This window comes from Hylaeus volcanicus, chromosome 7 (assembly GCF_026283585.1).
Source record: "Hylaeus volcanicus isolate JK05 chromosome 7, UHH_iyHylVolc1.0_haploid, whole genome shotgun sequence".
NCBI classification, from domain to species: Eukaryota; Metazoa; Arthropoda; class Insecta; order Hymenoptera; family Colletidae; genus Hylaeus; species Hylaeus volcanicus.
In genome coordinates, this window is record NC_071982.1 from 1,321,461 (window position 1) to 1,335,187 (window position 13,727).

The 13,727-nt window shown below is 42.3% G+C and overlaps 1 protein-coding gene across 1 annotated transcript in view; it reads right to left on the reverse strand.

Annotated features, from left to right (window-relative positions):
* Positions 1-580: 580 nt before the first annotated feature.
* Positions 581-13,727, reverse strand: part of LOC128879897 (proton-coupled amino acid transporter-like protein CG1139) — a 22,442-nt gene continuing 9,295 nt past the window's right edge. Inside the window, exons 2-7 of the mRNA XM_054129458.1 lie at positions 4,045-4,125; positions 3,687-3,959; positions 2,969-3,323; positions 2,701-2,879; positions 2,137-2,321; positions 581-1,497 (exon numbers count right to left, since the gene is read on the reverse strand). Coding sequence (XP_053985433.1) covers positions 1,253-1,497; positions 2,137-2,321; positions 2,701-2,879; positions 2,969-3,323; positions 3,687-3,959; positions 4,045-4,125 — 1,318 coding nt within the window. The 3' untranslated portion in view covers positions 581-1,252. The remainder of the gene's footprint in view (positions 1,498-2,136; positions 2,322-2,700; positions 2,880-2,968; positions 3,324-3,686; positions 3,960-4,044; positions 4,126-13,727) is intronic.

Below are 13,727 nucleotides of genomic sequence, written 5' to 3' on the forward strand. Positions count from 1 at the left end.
GAAGTTTGCACATCGATTTTGTGGTTTGGAGTAACAACGCTGAATTACGTTGACAACCATTTGATTCGAACCAAATATTCCTTGATTCGCTTCAATTTACCTCCTTTACAATCTACCAATCTCCATAACATTTAACTGTACACACCCTTCGATTAAAAAATCCCTTCATCAACCCATCAACATTTAAGTTTCTGTTCTTACACGCAGAATCACGTTGACAACCATCTGATTCGAACCAAATATTCCTTGATTCGCTTCAATTTACCTCTTTTACAATCTACCAATCTCCATAAAATTTAAATTTAAGCACCCTTAGATGAAAAAAACTCTCTTCATCAACATCCAACTTTCTAGTCTTCCTCTAATCTAAAAAATCCCGAGTACCTAATTTTTCGAGAGAAAGTTTCCCATATTAATACCTGACGAGCAGAATCGCGGCCATTCAATAATCCCGCACCAGCCTGTATATCCTCTGGTAATGAACGCAACCACCTTGAACTGGCAAACGGATGAACGGGCAGCCGTAGCCAGTCTGTAGTAGCAGGCTCGAGCGAGGAAGAACGACAGAGGGTGACGGCTAGGGTAAGAGAGTGGTGGCCACTAAAAGGGGTTGTGTCCTCACCCTGTGCGACGGATGCACCCTTCTGTGTCCCGCCGCCGACTCTCTTCTCGCTGCTGCCTCCGCTTTCGTTCCTTTTCGTGGGGATGGAAGCACCCACCCCCGGCGCTGGTTCGCCAACCAGCTAACTTTGACACTCGTACGCACCCACACGCGCACACCTGCGTTTCCACATTTGCGTCCACCTATCCGCGCCCGTGTAGAGATAAGCGATAAGCCTCGGCCACCGACGGCTGGATGATCTGACGCGATTATGCATCGCTTTGCAAGCTTCCCTTCTTCGTTATGTGAGACGAGCCTTTTTCCCTGAGAATTTTCGCGTTGGCTCGATGGGGTTGTGGGTAAGTACGTAGGTCGAAGTGGTGGGATTTTCCAGACAATGCACTATCGGTCCAAGTCGTCATAAATTGTCATATATTGCCATAATTATCATAACGAGTCATCATAAATCGTTATAATCATCGTAAGTCACTATCGGTCTTTAATAAGTGAACATCATTTTTTTTAAAATTTATAACGTAATTTTTTATTTTCATTTCATTTGAAATACGCTCAGGTCTGTTCATACACGTTTTTAACAGTACATACACAGTTTCTAGTGTAATATATAGTATATCACGACGTGTTCATACGTTACTTCTGTGCAAAGTATTGAACGATCAGGGTTAAATTGACTACGACCGCACATAGCGTGATGACGAGTCCAATGAACAGTAAGGATAGCCCTAAGATAAGTCTCCATTTTCGCGATCCATAGTTGCCATAATACACGAGAATGTACAGAGCGACTGGAATTAGCGTAGACAAAGTCGATATGCAGATAGATCCAACCAGGCCAGTGAATAGGTCGAGTTTAGGTATCGATGCTGCCAACAAACCTGCAAATATTTTTTTCCTGCTCTTATTAATGTCGTCTTCGTGGCCCCATAGTCCGGGGCGAGTATTTTGATAATAAAAAATGTTATTAAATTTGTGGTTTTAAAACATGACACAGAAATAATAATAAGACGAAAGAAGAGACAAGTTTGAACTATCGGCTCTACTGTTCTTTCCAGAAAGAATCAATGGAAAGCTCGAAATTCGACCTAATCAACCGTTCCTTATTAGAGCGATGAATACTCGCGCCAAGAGAGTTTCGTTACGCCAAGTTACGGCTGAAACTGGGCTATCTATACTAAATTTTGCGAAAGTAGATTCGGGAACTTTCGTAATATCTGAGTTCGTGATGGACTGCAATCGGATCGATTGATCGATTCCGCCAAGTTGCCCGCTCGAGAGAGAAGAGTTTCAATCCGTTGCAGCCGAGCAAACTTCCACCGAGTTTACCTTGAAAATATGAAAGAGAAAAAGGTGGAGGTGTAGGGATGAAGAAGGATAGGAGAAGAGGTTCTGTTTGGAGTGAAATTATCCTTGGTGTAGACGAGAGAACTGTCGACTAGAACTTTCATTTGATTATTTTTACTGGATTGAAATCATTTCACAGATAGGAACGCGATTTTAAAAGTAGAACTGTATACATGTGGCGAGGCTGACGGCGAAACGAACAATCAGGTCCCAGACAAACGGACTTCCTTTACAAATATTCTCTTCGAGGGCTGGGAGCACGTACGCGTTTGATAATATATTTATTGGCATGTAGCATTGTAATCCGTACGTGAAATATATCGCTATAGCTTGCATCGACAGGGCAGCCACGGTTGCTCTGTCAAAATAATGTTACTTATTAGTATTGGAGAGTTATGAGACGTCGTAAATCGTCAGAATCATCATAAGATGTCATGAGCAGTCATAATCGCTATCCTAAGCCGTCATATATCGTCATAATCATCATCATAAGGCATCATACATCGTTATAATCATCATAACTCGTCATACATCGTCATGGTCATAATAAGTCATCATCATAAGCTAACATAAGCCATCAGAAATCGTCATAGTCATTATAAGCCATCATAAATCGTCATAATCATTACAAGTCGTCATATGACGACATTCATCCCAGTCTTACCATTTGCTATCGTTACAACTTTCGCTGTAACATACTTAATTCTGACAATTAAAACAGAAGAGGAAATGTTTACACGTCGTTTACGCGATGGTTTCGAATGAAGTTTCCTAAAGCATCGGTGCCCCACTTCAAGTAACCAATAGCACCGACAAGAACGTGCAGCAATGTTATGAACGTCATACCCCAATGGAGCACTCCGCATAATTTCGTGTAGTTCCAAGGTGTTTCCATTTCGTGCTGTATCGCTAATATCTGTAAAGTAAATTCGAACTTGTTGGAGTCCGGGCCTTTACAATTTTCGGACTCTAGGAGTCTAAACCGATATCATCGCACAAACTCACGACTCCCGGAGAAACCATGCTGAAGAAAACCGTCCCAATAAATTTCGGGTAAAGACCGATACGTGGACTGACCCAGACCCACTTTTCTCCAATGCCGTCCTTCAACGCGTACACTATACCGATCAGAGCCGCTGAAAAGAGTAACACATTCCCAACGATGGCTGCACTCGCCATGTCCTTCAAATGTTTCATCATATTCATTAGAAAGAAAATAGGAAAGAACATCAACGCATAATATCCTTGATCGATCGTTTTCCCAGTGTCGATGCATTCTTGAATCACTCCAGATACGAACACTACATACACTGCGCCGACGCCCATGTAACACGTTAACATGATCACGTCGACCATGAATCTGCAAAGAAAAGAAAATAATGAACAAATGAGAATGTAAGTGGAAAGTAGAATCGACGAGAGAAATTGTCATTGAAGAATATTAACAAGTACAGGTGCAGTTAAGAAAATTAATTGTACAGGATGTTTCCGAAACACTGTAATAAGCGTATCTGTTCGAGCCTCTCGATTTTTTACATGAATTTAAACACAGTGTACACGTGAAAATTAATTCACTGTAACCAAATTCACGTAGCTACTATACTAATACAATTTCATTGAAAAGTATTTTTACTATTGAGCGTAATTAATGAATTGAAATAGGTTAGACAGAAATTAATAGGCCTAAATCCTGCCTAAATAAATTCGATTTAAATGTACTAACGTCGCGACCCGCGCAGAGAGCCAAGGTTTCCTAACCCCGATCGTCAAACTAGCGACGACCACCTCGTCGTAATTCAGAATTGGTTTCTTCAGTTTGATGCACATCGTCTGATGAATTTTCAAGAGGATTTGAAGGGATCCCGTAATGAACATGCCCATTAGAATCGTGCCAACTATTCCAATAAACAAACCAACGTCGGAGAACGCGTTCGGTATCGCGAACAGCCCTGTCCCGACTGCGCTCTTCACCAGAGTCGCCAACGATCCGAAGTCGCTGAAATACGCGAACGATTTAGCGAGAATTAGCGAGATCCGCGTTTGCGCTAACGTTCTCGTGAAAATTCAGCGGTTGATCATACGAGACTGGTTTCAGAGTTTCGCGATGCGCGTAAGGATCATAATCGTCGTTTGATTGCTCTTGGCTTCCACCTCTTCCAGCCCTAAATACGAAAGGGATGCAATTAGAGGATAGATATGATTAGAAGGGAGATGTTTATCGTCACTGAAATACAGGGGGAGTTTAGAGAGAGTAGAGCAGTATTTTTTCAAAAGGAGCTTCGAGATGTTCATTTCGATTAGGTCAATCCATAAGTAATATCGTTCTCCAGTGCTAACTTTCGGTGAAAACAATTCATGTTCAATTTAATCATAAACGTATCATCGATCATGTTTCTATAACCTTCTTTCATCTCTCAAAAATAAGTAAGGATAAGGTTCGTTAATAAGATAACAAAAGTCTCTTATAAATAAGGATCACGTAAATATTTTTGCAATCGAAAAAGATATTCAGTAAGTATCGACTCACATAACTGCAGCGACAGGAATACAATCAGCCCCGATCCACCTCGATCAAAGTCCTCCACTGGCAATCCTATTAATTCAATGCATTCACACGCAACAGGACTAACCGTAAAAATGAAATCTACTACCTTCTCCACGAAATCAAACCATCGCGCCCGAACAAAATCCCGAAAAACGCGCAAAACTACACACAGCAGAGAATTCCTCAGTAAAAGCCTACACCAACGGTCTGAACTTGTCCGATAGCGCGAAAGTAAACGATTATTCTCGAGCAAACGATCCTAATAGACGACTAAATTCGCTGGTCCCTTGGTCGCCCATTCGCTGGGCCAGAAAACGTCCTTACCTCGAGGAATCCTCGCCCCGAAGAAGCTGCTAATGCGACCGCGTCGAATTCTTCCAGGCGATTCATCGCGTCGGCCTTTTTCTCACGGACAACTGGCGACGATTACACGTGCATTAACATGAATTTCTCGCGCAACTAATTTTCCAGCTAGTCGAAAGGAGGGGTACGGGAAGAGGATACCGGTGATTCCCCGGTAGGTGACGGTATTGTGATCCTCTCGCTCGGCTGGACCGAGCTGACCGACTTAGCCGGAACGCGAGTTCAGTTACGGAGATTTTCCCGGGGGATTTAACGCCTCGCGGCTCCTCACGGATTGGATAAAAGGGATCATCGGCGTGAGCTTTAACCGTGGATCGCAGTTAAGGCCGACGACAAACCGCTTTCTTTTCACTGGCTCCTGACAGGATCGGGATAGAGAGAGACTCTTCGCGTCAGCAGATTGCGAGATCCTCTTTCGGCCGGAGTGTGTGTGTGCCTCAGGGTCGACCTGATATTGACTTTTCGTCAAATTTACCGCTGGACGTTTCTGTTTCGTTTCGATTCGCGCTGACCGAGTGCTTTCGCGTGTTTCCGGCCAGGCTATTCATTTATTTATTTAACCTCCCTACCACGATATCCGAAATGTTTAAAATTGTAAAATCCATAGCTCACCGAAGCGAAGGGTGGGGGAATCGTACGTAACGTCGACGCAGCTTTAGGTGGTGCACGCGAGGAGGGACGATGTCCCGCGGTGCTAGACTGTGACCAAATCCGCGGTGCTCATGCAGTGTTTACACTCGAGATGATGCCTCCTAATGCTAATACGCGGGACCTGGTGCAACGTAGCCCTCGGGTTTCTGGTTTCTTAATGCTCAATCGCAATCCAATGAAAAGTGTATGAATGGCAAGCGATTATCAAGTCGAGCGGGCGCCCTCAATGTGTCCGCCGAGGCGTCCGCGGTAACCCCGCTGCGTTAACCGACGTCGAATCCGGACCAAATGGTACGAATTCTCCTTCCTTCTTTCTCTTTTTCTCCCTTTTAGACCCCACCTTTCGCCGGCTTTTCACCTCGTTCCATGCGTTTCTTTCTTTCTCTCTCTCTCTCTCTCTATTTTTTTCGACAGATCCGACCGATCGTGGCCTCTTGGAATAAATTCGCGAGCACGTGGTCGAGTTTCCAGCTCACTCGTCCATCATAATCGCGCGAAAGGGGGGAAGTACCCGAGTAATTACCGTTGTTGGTAAACGTGGACGAAACGGCCAAAGGAACCGCGGAGTCTTGGTATAAAAAGTGGAGCGGCACGCGGAGGGGGCAGGAGAGAAACCAGAACTAGAGAAAAATTTTTGGAACTTCATTATTTTCTGGTTCGATGTATAATTTGAGCACTAGAGTTACTTCGTATCGTCAGCTTCGTGTCCAATCAGCTACCTCTCCACCTTTCCCTACGAAATCGTCACTGGCCACCTTTTCCACTTAAGCTAGCTGCACCGTGGATTCATTAGGTCGTCCTAAAAGTTCGTGCCATTTATACTTCTGTTTCTCAAATTAATATGCGAAACATACTCTTCAGTGTCACAAGAAAAGATAATCTGTCTCCTTTCACAATAGTTTCTCACCTCTCTCAGATAGTCATTATAGCGTTACTAGAAAATTTCTGTGGATTTTTATTAAATTTCGACAAGGTCTTCGGCACGAACTTATGGGACGACCTAATATTTAATGTAGGATATCGATATAAATTCACCATCATCATTTCACGAAAGCTCATACAAAAATGTTGTAATTCTGATACAGACCCTTACGGAACTCTTCCAGTTTAAATCGAAACGCAATTTATAAAATTGCTGAAAATTTAAGATGCTATAAGAACCGAGATTATAAACCATTAAAAAAAGAAAACCAACAATTGTCGACCGTGCCCAATTTGATGAAAAACGATATCAGTATTTTGTAACGTTAACACAGACCCTCGTGGAACGTACAGATTTTCGCGCGAATTTGTTCGATTTAAATCGAAATGTCCCGTACCTTGGAAAAAGTTTCCAATTATATCTCGGAACGCGACCGTCGAGAAACAACTACCTTAAATGGAAAACGGCCTGCACAGGAACGCAGTCTGGCACGCGCGTGTATATCGGGAATCGAGAATTTGTCGAAATGGAAATGAAAACGGAAGTGGCGCAACGCGCAAAAGCCTCCGATTAACCGGTCCCGTTCGAAAAATCGTTGGAATTTTCTTGCCGCTGACGTTTTTTGCGCGCAAAACGAGACTCGGGGGACAACGTGTTCATCGGCCACGAAGAGAAGAGGCAACCCCGGGGCTCGATGCCGTTCCACCGAGCGATTCTGTTTGCCGACACGCTCGCGCGCACGCTCACTATTCGCCGACCGCTGAAGGATCGTTTTTCGGAGTCAGTGACTCGGAGCGCGTTCTTCTGGTCAATTCCGACGTCCTGGAGAGTACTTGAACGTTTTGCACGCGCCGCTGTCAAAATCGAGCCCGATCCGGGGTGTCGAGAGAAACGAATTTGGATAACAAGTTACGCTTTCCTCTCGGCTGCCCGTGGAACAGTTTCTTTCGATATTAAAGGAGGAAAGCACATTAACACTTTATTTACTGGGAGCCTGTTTATAGGCTTTTTAATTCCAGTATTTAGCTTCTCGAATTTATTTACTATATTTATTTACTGTATCGATGGTTGTCTACGAACAATGTTCAGTTTTTGGAAACAGACTTGGCTTTCACTGTAATCGGTAACAGTATGGAGGAATTATTGTCAGCCTAGATTGGCATATGCTGCTGTGGAAAGTTCTTTTTTGAATTAAAGACTGTTTCTAAATAACCCGGTAGACAAAGTGTTAACGCGACCAAATATTAAGTCTCCCTAACACGTTGGGCTTTAGTCTAAAACTCGTGAAAATTTCTACAGAATTATAGTTTCGTCTCGAGACTTGACACTTTTTGTTTTTAATCATTCTTTAACGAATTCTTAATAATACTCGAATCCCGTAATTGATTCGGACAGAAAATTGGTTAAGTACAGTAAATGTAGAATCTAATTCGACAGCTATCGAGCAGGATTAAAAGTCGCGAACCGTGTCAGATGTTCCCGGGTTATTCATCTGTCGAATCACGCACAGAAACTGATCGAGGACACCCGTTGGGCTCACGTTCCGGAATAATTTAATGACACGACCCTCTAACGCTCCGTTCCTTCGCCTCTTGTCGCCGCGAGCCGAATTTCGTTAAACGCTTGACAATTAAACAGGAGATCGGTCCACCGTTGACTGGCGACGCGCTGATCTCGAATTTTAACCTCGTCCCGTCTTCAGTGGTCCAACGCGAAACCGGTCCAGCTACATTCTTTATGAAATACTGGCTACCTCGAGAAATAAGGGAATAAGTATGGCAATTAGGAGTATCCTTGTTCATTTCCTAATATAATACTTTATTTATTTATTTTACGTGCAATCTGCCCTTGATATCAAGTACAATGTAATAACAACGACGACAAGGAAAACGAAACAAAAATGGGGACGATTACGGTATCTTATAACGTAACGTGTTCGAACTCGATTGCGCGTCTGCACAATTGCAACGACTGACTTTTTAAATGCTAAAGATGAGTCATAAAAAAGATCAACAGACATATCAACACGTTGATATATCGTCACGTCACCCACACATGGGCGACAGTGCTTTTCACTGGAAAAATAAATAATTTTAAACGTTGAGCGACAAAGGCAACGAATTTAAATGAAAATCGTGAATTTCGATGAAGTTACAAAACTAAATACCACGATAAATGTTTGATTACGTAGTCTCCGATAGTGTAAATGCGAAGTGCGACAAAGGCAACGAATTTAAATGAAAATCGTGAATTTAGATGAAGTTACAAAACTAAATACCACGATAAATGTTTGATTATGTAGTCTCCGATAGTGTAAATAATATTCGATCCTAGTAGAAATTTTCGGGAATATTTGTTTGGCAGTCGACGTGTTAAGGCTGTATAGCCATCGCACGTATTCTTGTAACACAATTTTGTTTCGCAATTGAGGTACGATACGGATCAGTGTGAAAAAATATCGCTGCTTTGACGTTGCCTACTTGGACTATTAACTTTCAATTGTTCCAGTATCCTGAGACATTCAATTTTACTATCGACAATTTTAAAATCTAGCATGAGGTCGTCTACAGTTCGGCGCTGCTTAAGCGTGAGCATTCGCATAGTGCAAAGTATATTGTTATAGTCGTGGTTTGCTATATCCATAGGTGTACCTATCTTATATAATATGGTGTATTAGTTGTATCAAAATAAGGAGGAGTAGCTTAGGTTTGAAACAAGGAGTCTCCTTGTTCATTTTTTAACGAGATATTTGTTACTAGCAGTTGAATTAAAATAAACAGAGGCGAGCTTGGTAGACCACCCAGACTTTACTTCCAGTTTATGCGTTAATTCATACGAATTACAAATTACAACGGAAATCGATTGAAATTTATTCCTAACAAAGCGAGGAATGAACTGAACAAATTAAACGATGAGAGCTCAAACGGTTTTCGGGATTTAATTTTAGTAATTCGGGCTTTCGGGCTTTGGAGTACTCGACTGGAAAAAGAAATTTGTCGAATCGGCCTCGATTTTTAATTGGACGTGATACTTTGTAAATCATACACCCGAGTTCCCATTGTTATTTCTTTCTTTCGCTAAAATAAAATATTAAACCGATATTAAAAAAAAAAAGAAAATTCATCAGATCCATAAATTTTTATAATACTCTTACGTACTGTTCCGCGATTAAATAACCCTCGAACAAACACGTACATCTAGATCGAAATACTCCGTCCTAAAAATGTCGATTTAGACAAAGATTTCGCTCGTTTTCGCGGCCCGATCGCTTCCCTCCTCCAACTCCTGCCTTGTCGTAAAACGTCGTCCTCCGAATTCAGTTGTAACGACGCGAGTTTCGTCTCGCGCGTAGGGGCTTTGACAGCGAGCGTCGGACCCGCGGGAATTACGAGTATACAAGCGGAAAGGGAAAAAAACGAAAAAAAAAAGAAAAAGAAGGACACGAGAGAAAAAAATACAAACAAAAAAAAATAGCCGACGGACGAGTAAAGAGGCAGAGAAACACAGGGACTGCGGTGGCGTCGGAACCATAAGAGTGTGAAAATGTTTTGCAATTTCGAAATCAGGCGTGGCTGGCAGTTTGCGCCAAAGCGCGTTACCGGAAACTGGCAACCAGTGGGTTGGCTGCTGGCTGCGGGCGGCAGCGACTCTCGCCGCAAAAGCGGATTGCGGTTCCGCCGGGTAACATGCATTAAAAACGCCTCACGCACACGCAAGGTTGCGTCTGCCAAACGCCCGTCCAATTCTCTCTCTCTCTCTCTTTCTCTCTCTTTTCAACCAATCCACCCCCACACCCCTCTCTCGCTCTTTCTGCTCTTCCTTTTTTTATCATTCCTTTTTTCACCCCTTTTCCATGAGGGACAAAAAAATATAGAGCTCTCTCGCTCTCTTCAAGCCCTCGCGCGCGACAAATAATTTCTGCGCGCTGCAAACGCAGCTCATTCGCGCACGATCTACCGGAAAAAACAATACGAATAGGATTAACGCTCCTGTATAATCCCGTTATAGCGAGCCGCTCTGTTTACCCCGTTAAAATTTACTTCGCGCGCTTTTCAGCCGTCGCGTTACTCGCGCCGCGACGATCGGGTAGATTCGACGACGATCGGGAAGAGAGATTCTTCGATTCGGTTTCGCAATCTGAATATCAACATCTATAATACACGTGCGATACCTTATAGAAAATAAGACTCGCTTTGATTTAAGGATGCTTGGAAGATATATCGCGATGGTCGGTAAATTACATATTAGTTACGAGTGACACACGATTGGGTCGCTGTGTACGCTACCAACGCGGGCCACGAGGCCGAATTACGCGAAATTAGTCAGTCGCACAGACGCAATCAAGCGTTAACCACGTACTTATGTATATCACATCTTTTGTGTTTATATATCTATTGAATAAGTCTCTTCGCGTGTGTTCATCATTTACAACATATCGAAATAGTCAGATTATTTTAACAAGTTTCCCAAGGACCCCCAAGGAACTTGGGGGTTGACAGTTTCTTGAATGGAGATGCTATTACGTTGATTCAAATAGAGAAATATCGTGGTATCCGCGCCTCCCATAGCCAAGAATAAAGAGTCAAACGACAACACGAAACGTAGGGTTCGGAATTGGTCGTAGGTAAGGCTCGGAACATCGAAAATGGAGAAAAGAATCGCTTTTGTTTTTAATTGAAATTTAACCAATTCTGAACAGTTCCGTGCAACGAGAATATTTTTTTATCACTCCAGTGCTCTAAATTAAATTCCGATTGCACAGAATTGTTCGGTATCGTTTAAATTTTAATTAAAAAAGAAAAAAGTGATTTCTGTTCGTTTCTTGTCGTTCCAAGCCTCTTGAGCGCAGCATAGTCTACGAAACTTAATCTTTTCCGAGGGAGTTGACCAGGTCTCGTCCCGACGGAGACGAAACGAAAGTATTCGCGAAGCGAGCCATAAGGACGTATCCGAAGATGTTGTCGGCGAGATGAGAGGATCATCCCTCTGTACGAGATCGCCGTCAAAGGAACACGCGTGTCTGATCCCCTGTTGTGATTTTCACTCGACTGCTCGTCGTCTCGCCCTGGTCCCCGAGCCTATGTGTCGCGTGCTATCCTCGCCTGGTTAATAATACGTCTCCTCGTCTTTTCACGTTACTACCAGTCGGCTATCTCTGCAGTTTATGCACAAAGAACGTTCCTCCTCTTTAAACACCCTCTTTAACGAGTCCACACTGGGATTCGGCAGCGAGCTCCTCTAGCCAACCCTTCTGGTTGTTCCCTGCGCAACCCTCTGCTTGAAATTACTCCGCTCTCTTATCGGTACCGTTTATAATCATTTGACGGATGTTTATGCATTTAGGCCGGATACAGGCATAGACAACAAAACGTACACGTTTAATGTACACGTATTTGTTGCAAAATGCAGAGTATTCGAAAATCACATGATATTAGGTTGTCCAGAATGTTCGTGGCAATTTTTAAGAAAACTTCAAAGGCACATTTGAATTGTGATATACATTTATTTATATGTATATTTTTATCGAATTACATAGGTACCATTTTGTTCCACAACCTTTCCACCTTTTAAGGGATGTACATATACATACGTATATGTTATTTGTTTTCAACCATTTCGACATATTCAGACCTGCACCACCTATCAAAAATCGGCATGGACATTCCGGACAACCCAATACAATGTATAACAGCATAATGCGGCAAGATACAATATTATTCTTCATATGGCTACACAGTATAATACGGCAAAATATAGTATTATACGTGATATTCCATCTAAATAGAGCATGACACTGCAAAATACAGAGTATTCAAAAATCACAGACCATAAAACAACGTACAATAGCGTAATGCAGCAAGATGCAACATTATTCTTTAAAAAGTGACCTCGAGAGATATGGTCTGACCATTACATGCACCCGTTCGAACAGCGTAACTTGAGTTTAGAGAATATACACTGAAAGTGTTCGAGTCTTAAAAAGTAGAATTAAGAAACATTGGGATATGTATTTTTCTTACTCGATCTGTCGAAACATTTCCACTTGAAAAATATCAAAGAACAGAGCTGGGCAAAATACGTATTTTAAATAGTAAATAAATATTTTATTTCAGATCATGCATTCTTTTGTTTTAAATAAAGTATTTTATTCGACATCAACAATTTCTTAGATGATATTTCGAATAATATTTTATTTGAAAAACACTGAAAACATTTGTACCATAGTCCGGAATATATCATTCTACTAAATCATAGTGTAAACAAAATATACGTATCGAATTGAATAACTTCCTCCTTTATCGAAGTCGACTTGAACGAAGTACTTTTCCTCTGCATCATAAACATACATTCAATGTAGTTCTTCAATGAATACTTGTACGAAGAATCTTCAATAAGAATCTTCATAAAATGAACGATGGAAAAAGATATTCTTCAATCGCAATTAAAGCAGTATTTAAAATATTTTTTCTACAAATATTACCCACCTCTGTCAAAGAATATACTTAAGAGACTCGAAGTCGTAAAAATTGCCCTCGGTAATCCCTCGAACGGAGCCGAAATTCCGGCTTCTCGGCATCTTGGCCTCTCGATTTCTCGACTCCCTGCCTCGAAATCCCAGCAAGGCTCGCGAGCCGCGAGAAATTCGCGAATTCGTGAAATTGTAAACGAGCGCGATTACGTTTTCACTTTCGAGCGGAATTTCACACTGCCGGCTGGAATGGATCGCGCGTGATTGGACCGAGAATTTTTGCCGGTCGGACGATTTATTTCCCGTGTGGCCACCGACGTCAATCGATTCGCCCGGCAAATATACGCACAGTGGCGGTAGTCGTGTAGTAAACCTCGTTATCGCATTATCTCGGACACCGGAGACCTGCACGGGAGGGGGACATCTATTCTATGGGGAACTTGCATTTCACGTAGGGGGGCCCCGAACCATTATACCAACCGAACGTATCGGTACGTGTATCTACGTCCTCTGCAGGCCTGGCGCCGATAACATTGACGTCCCGATAATTTTGTAATATCGTCCGTCGCATATGCGTATGCCCCGCCGAGATGCGGGTGTTGCTTTTATATTTATCCAGTTTCCCAAAATCCTGGCCAGTTATCATTTTAAATACTGACGTTTCTATTCTAATAGAAATGTTGACATTTTTGTTGCAGCTTCTGTTGGAAACTTCGAAAGAAATTAATGGAGACCTGAGGTAGTTAAGTCTGAGGTTTAAGGAGAACTGAGCAGCCATTTTCTTCTTTTAGATAAGGTAAGTGGCCTTAATACA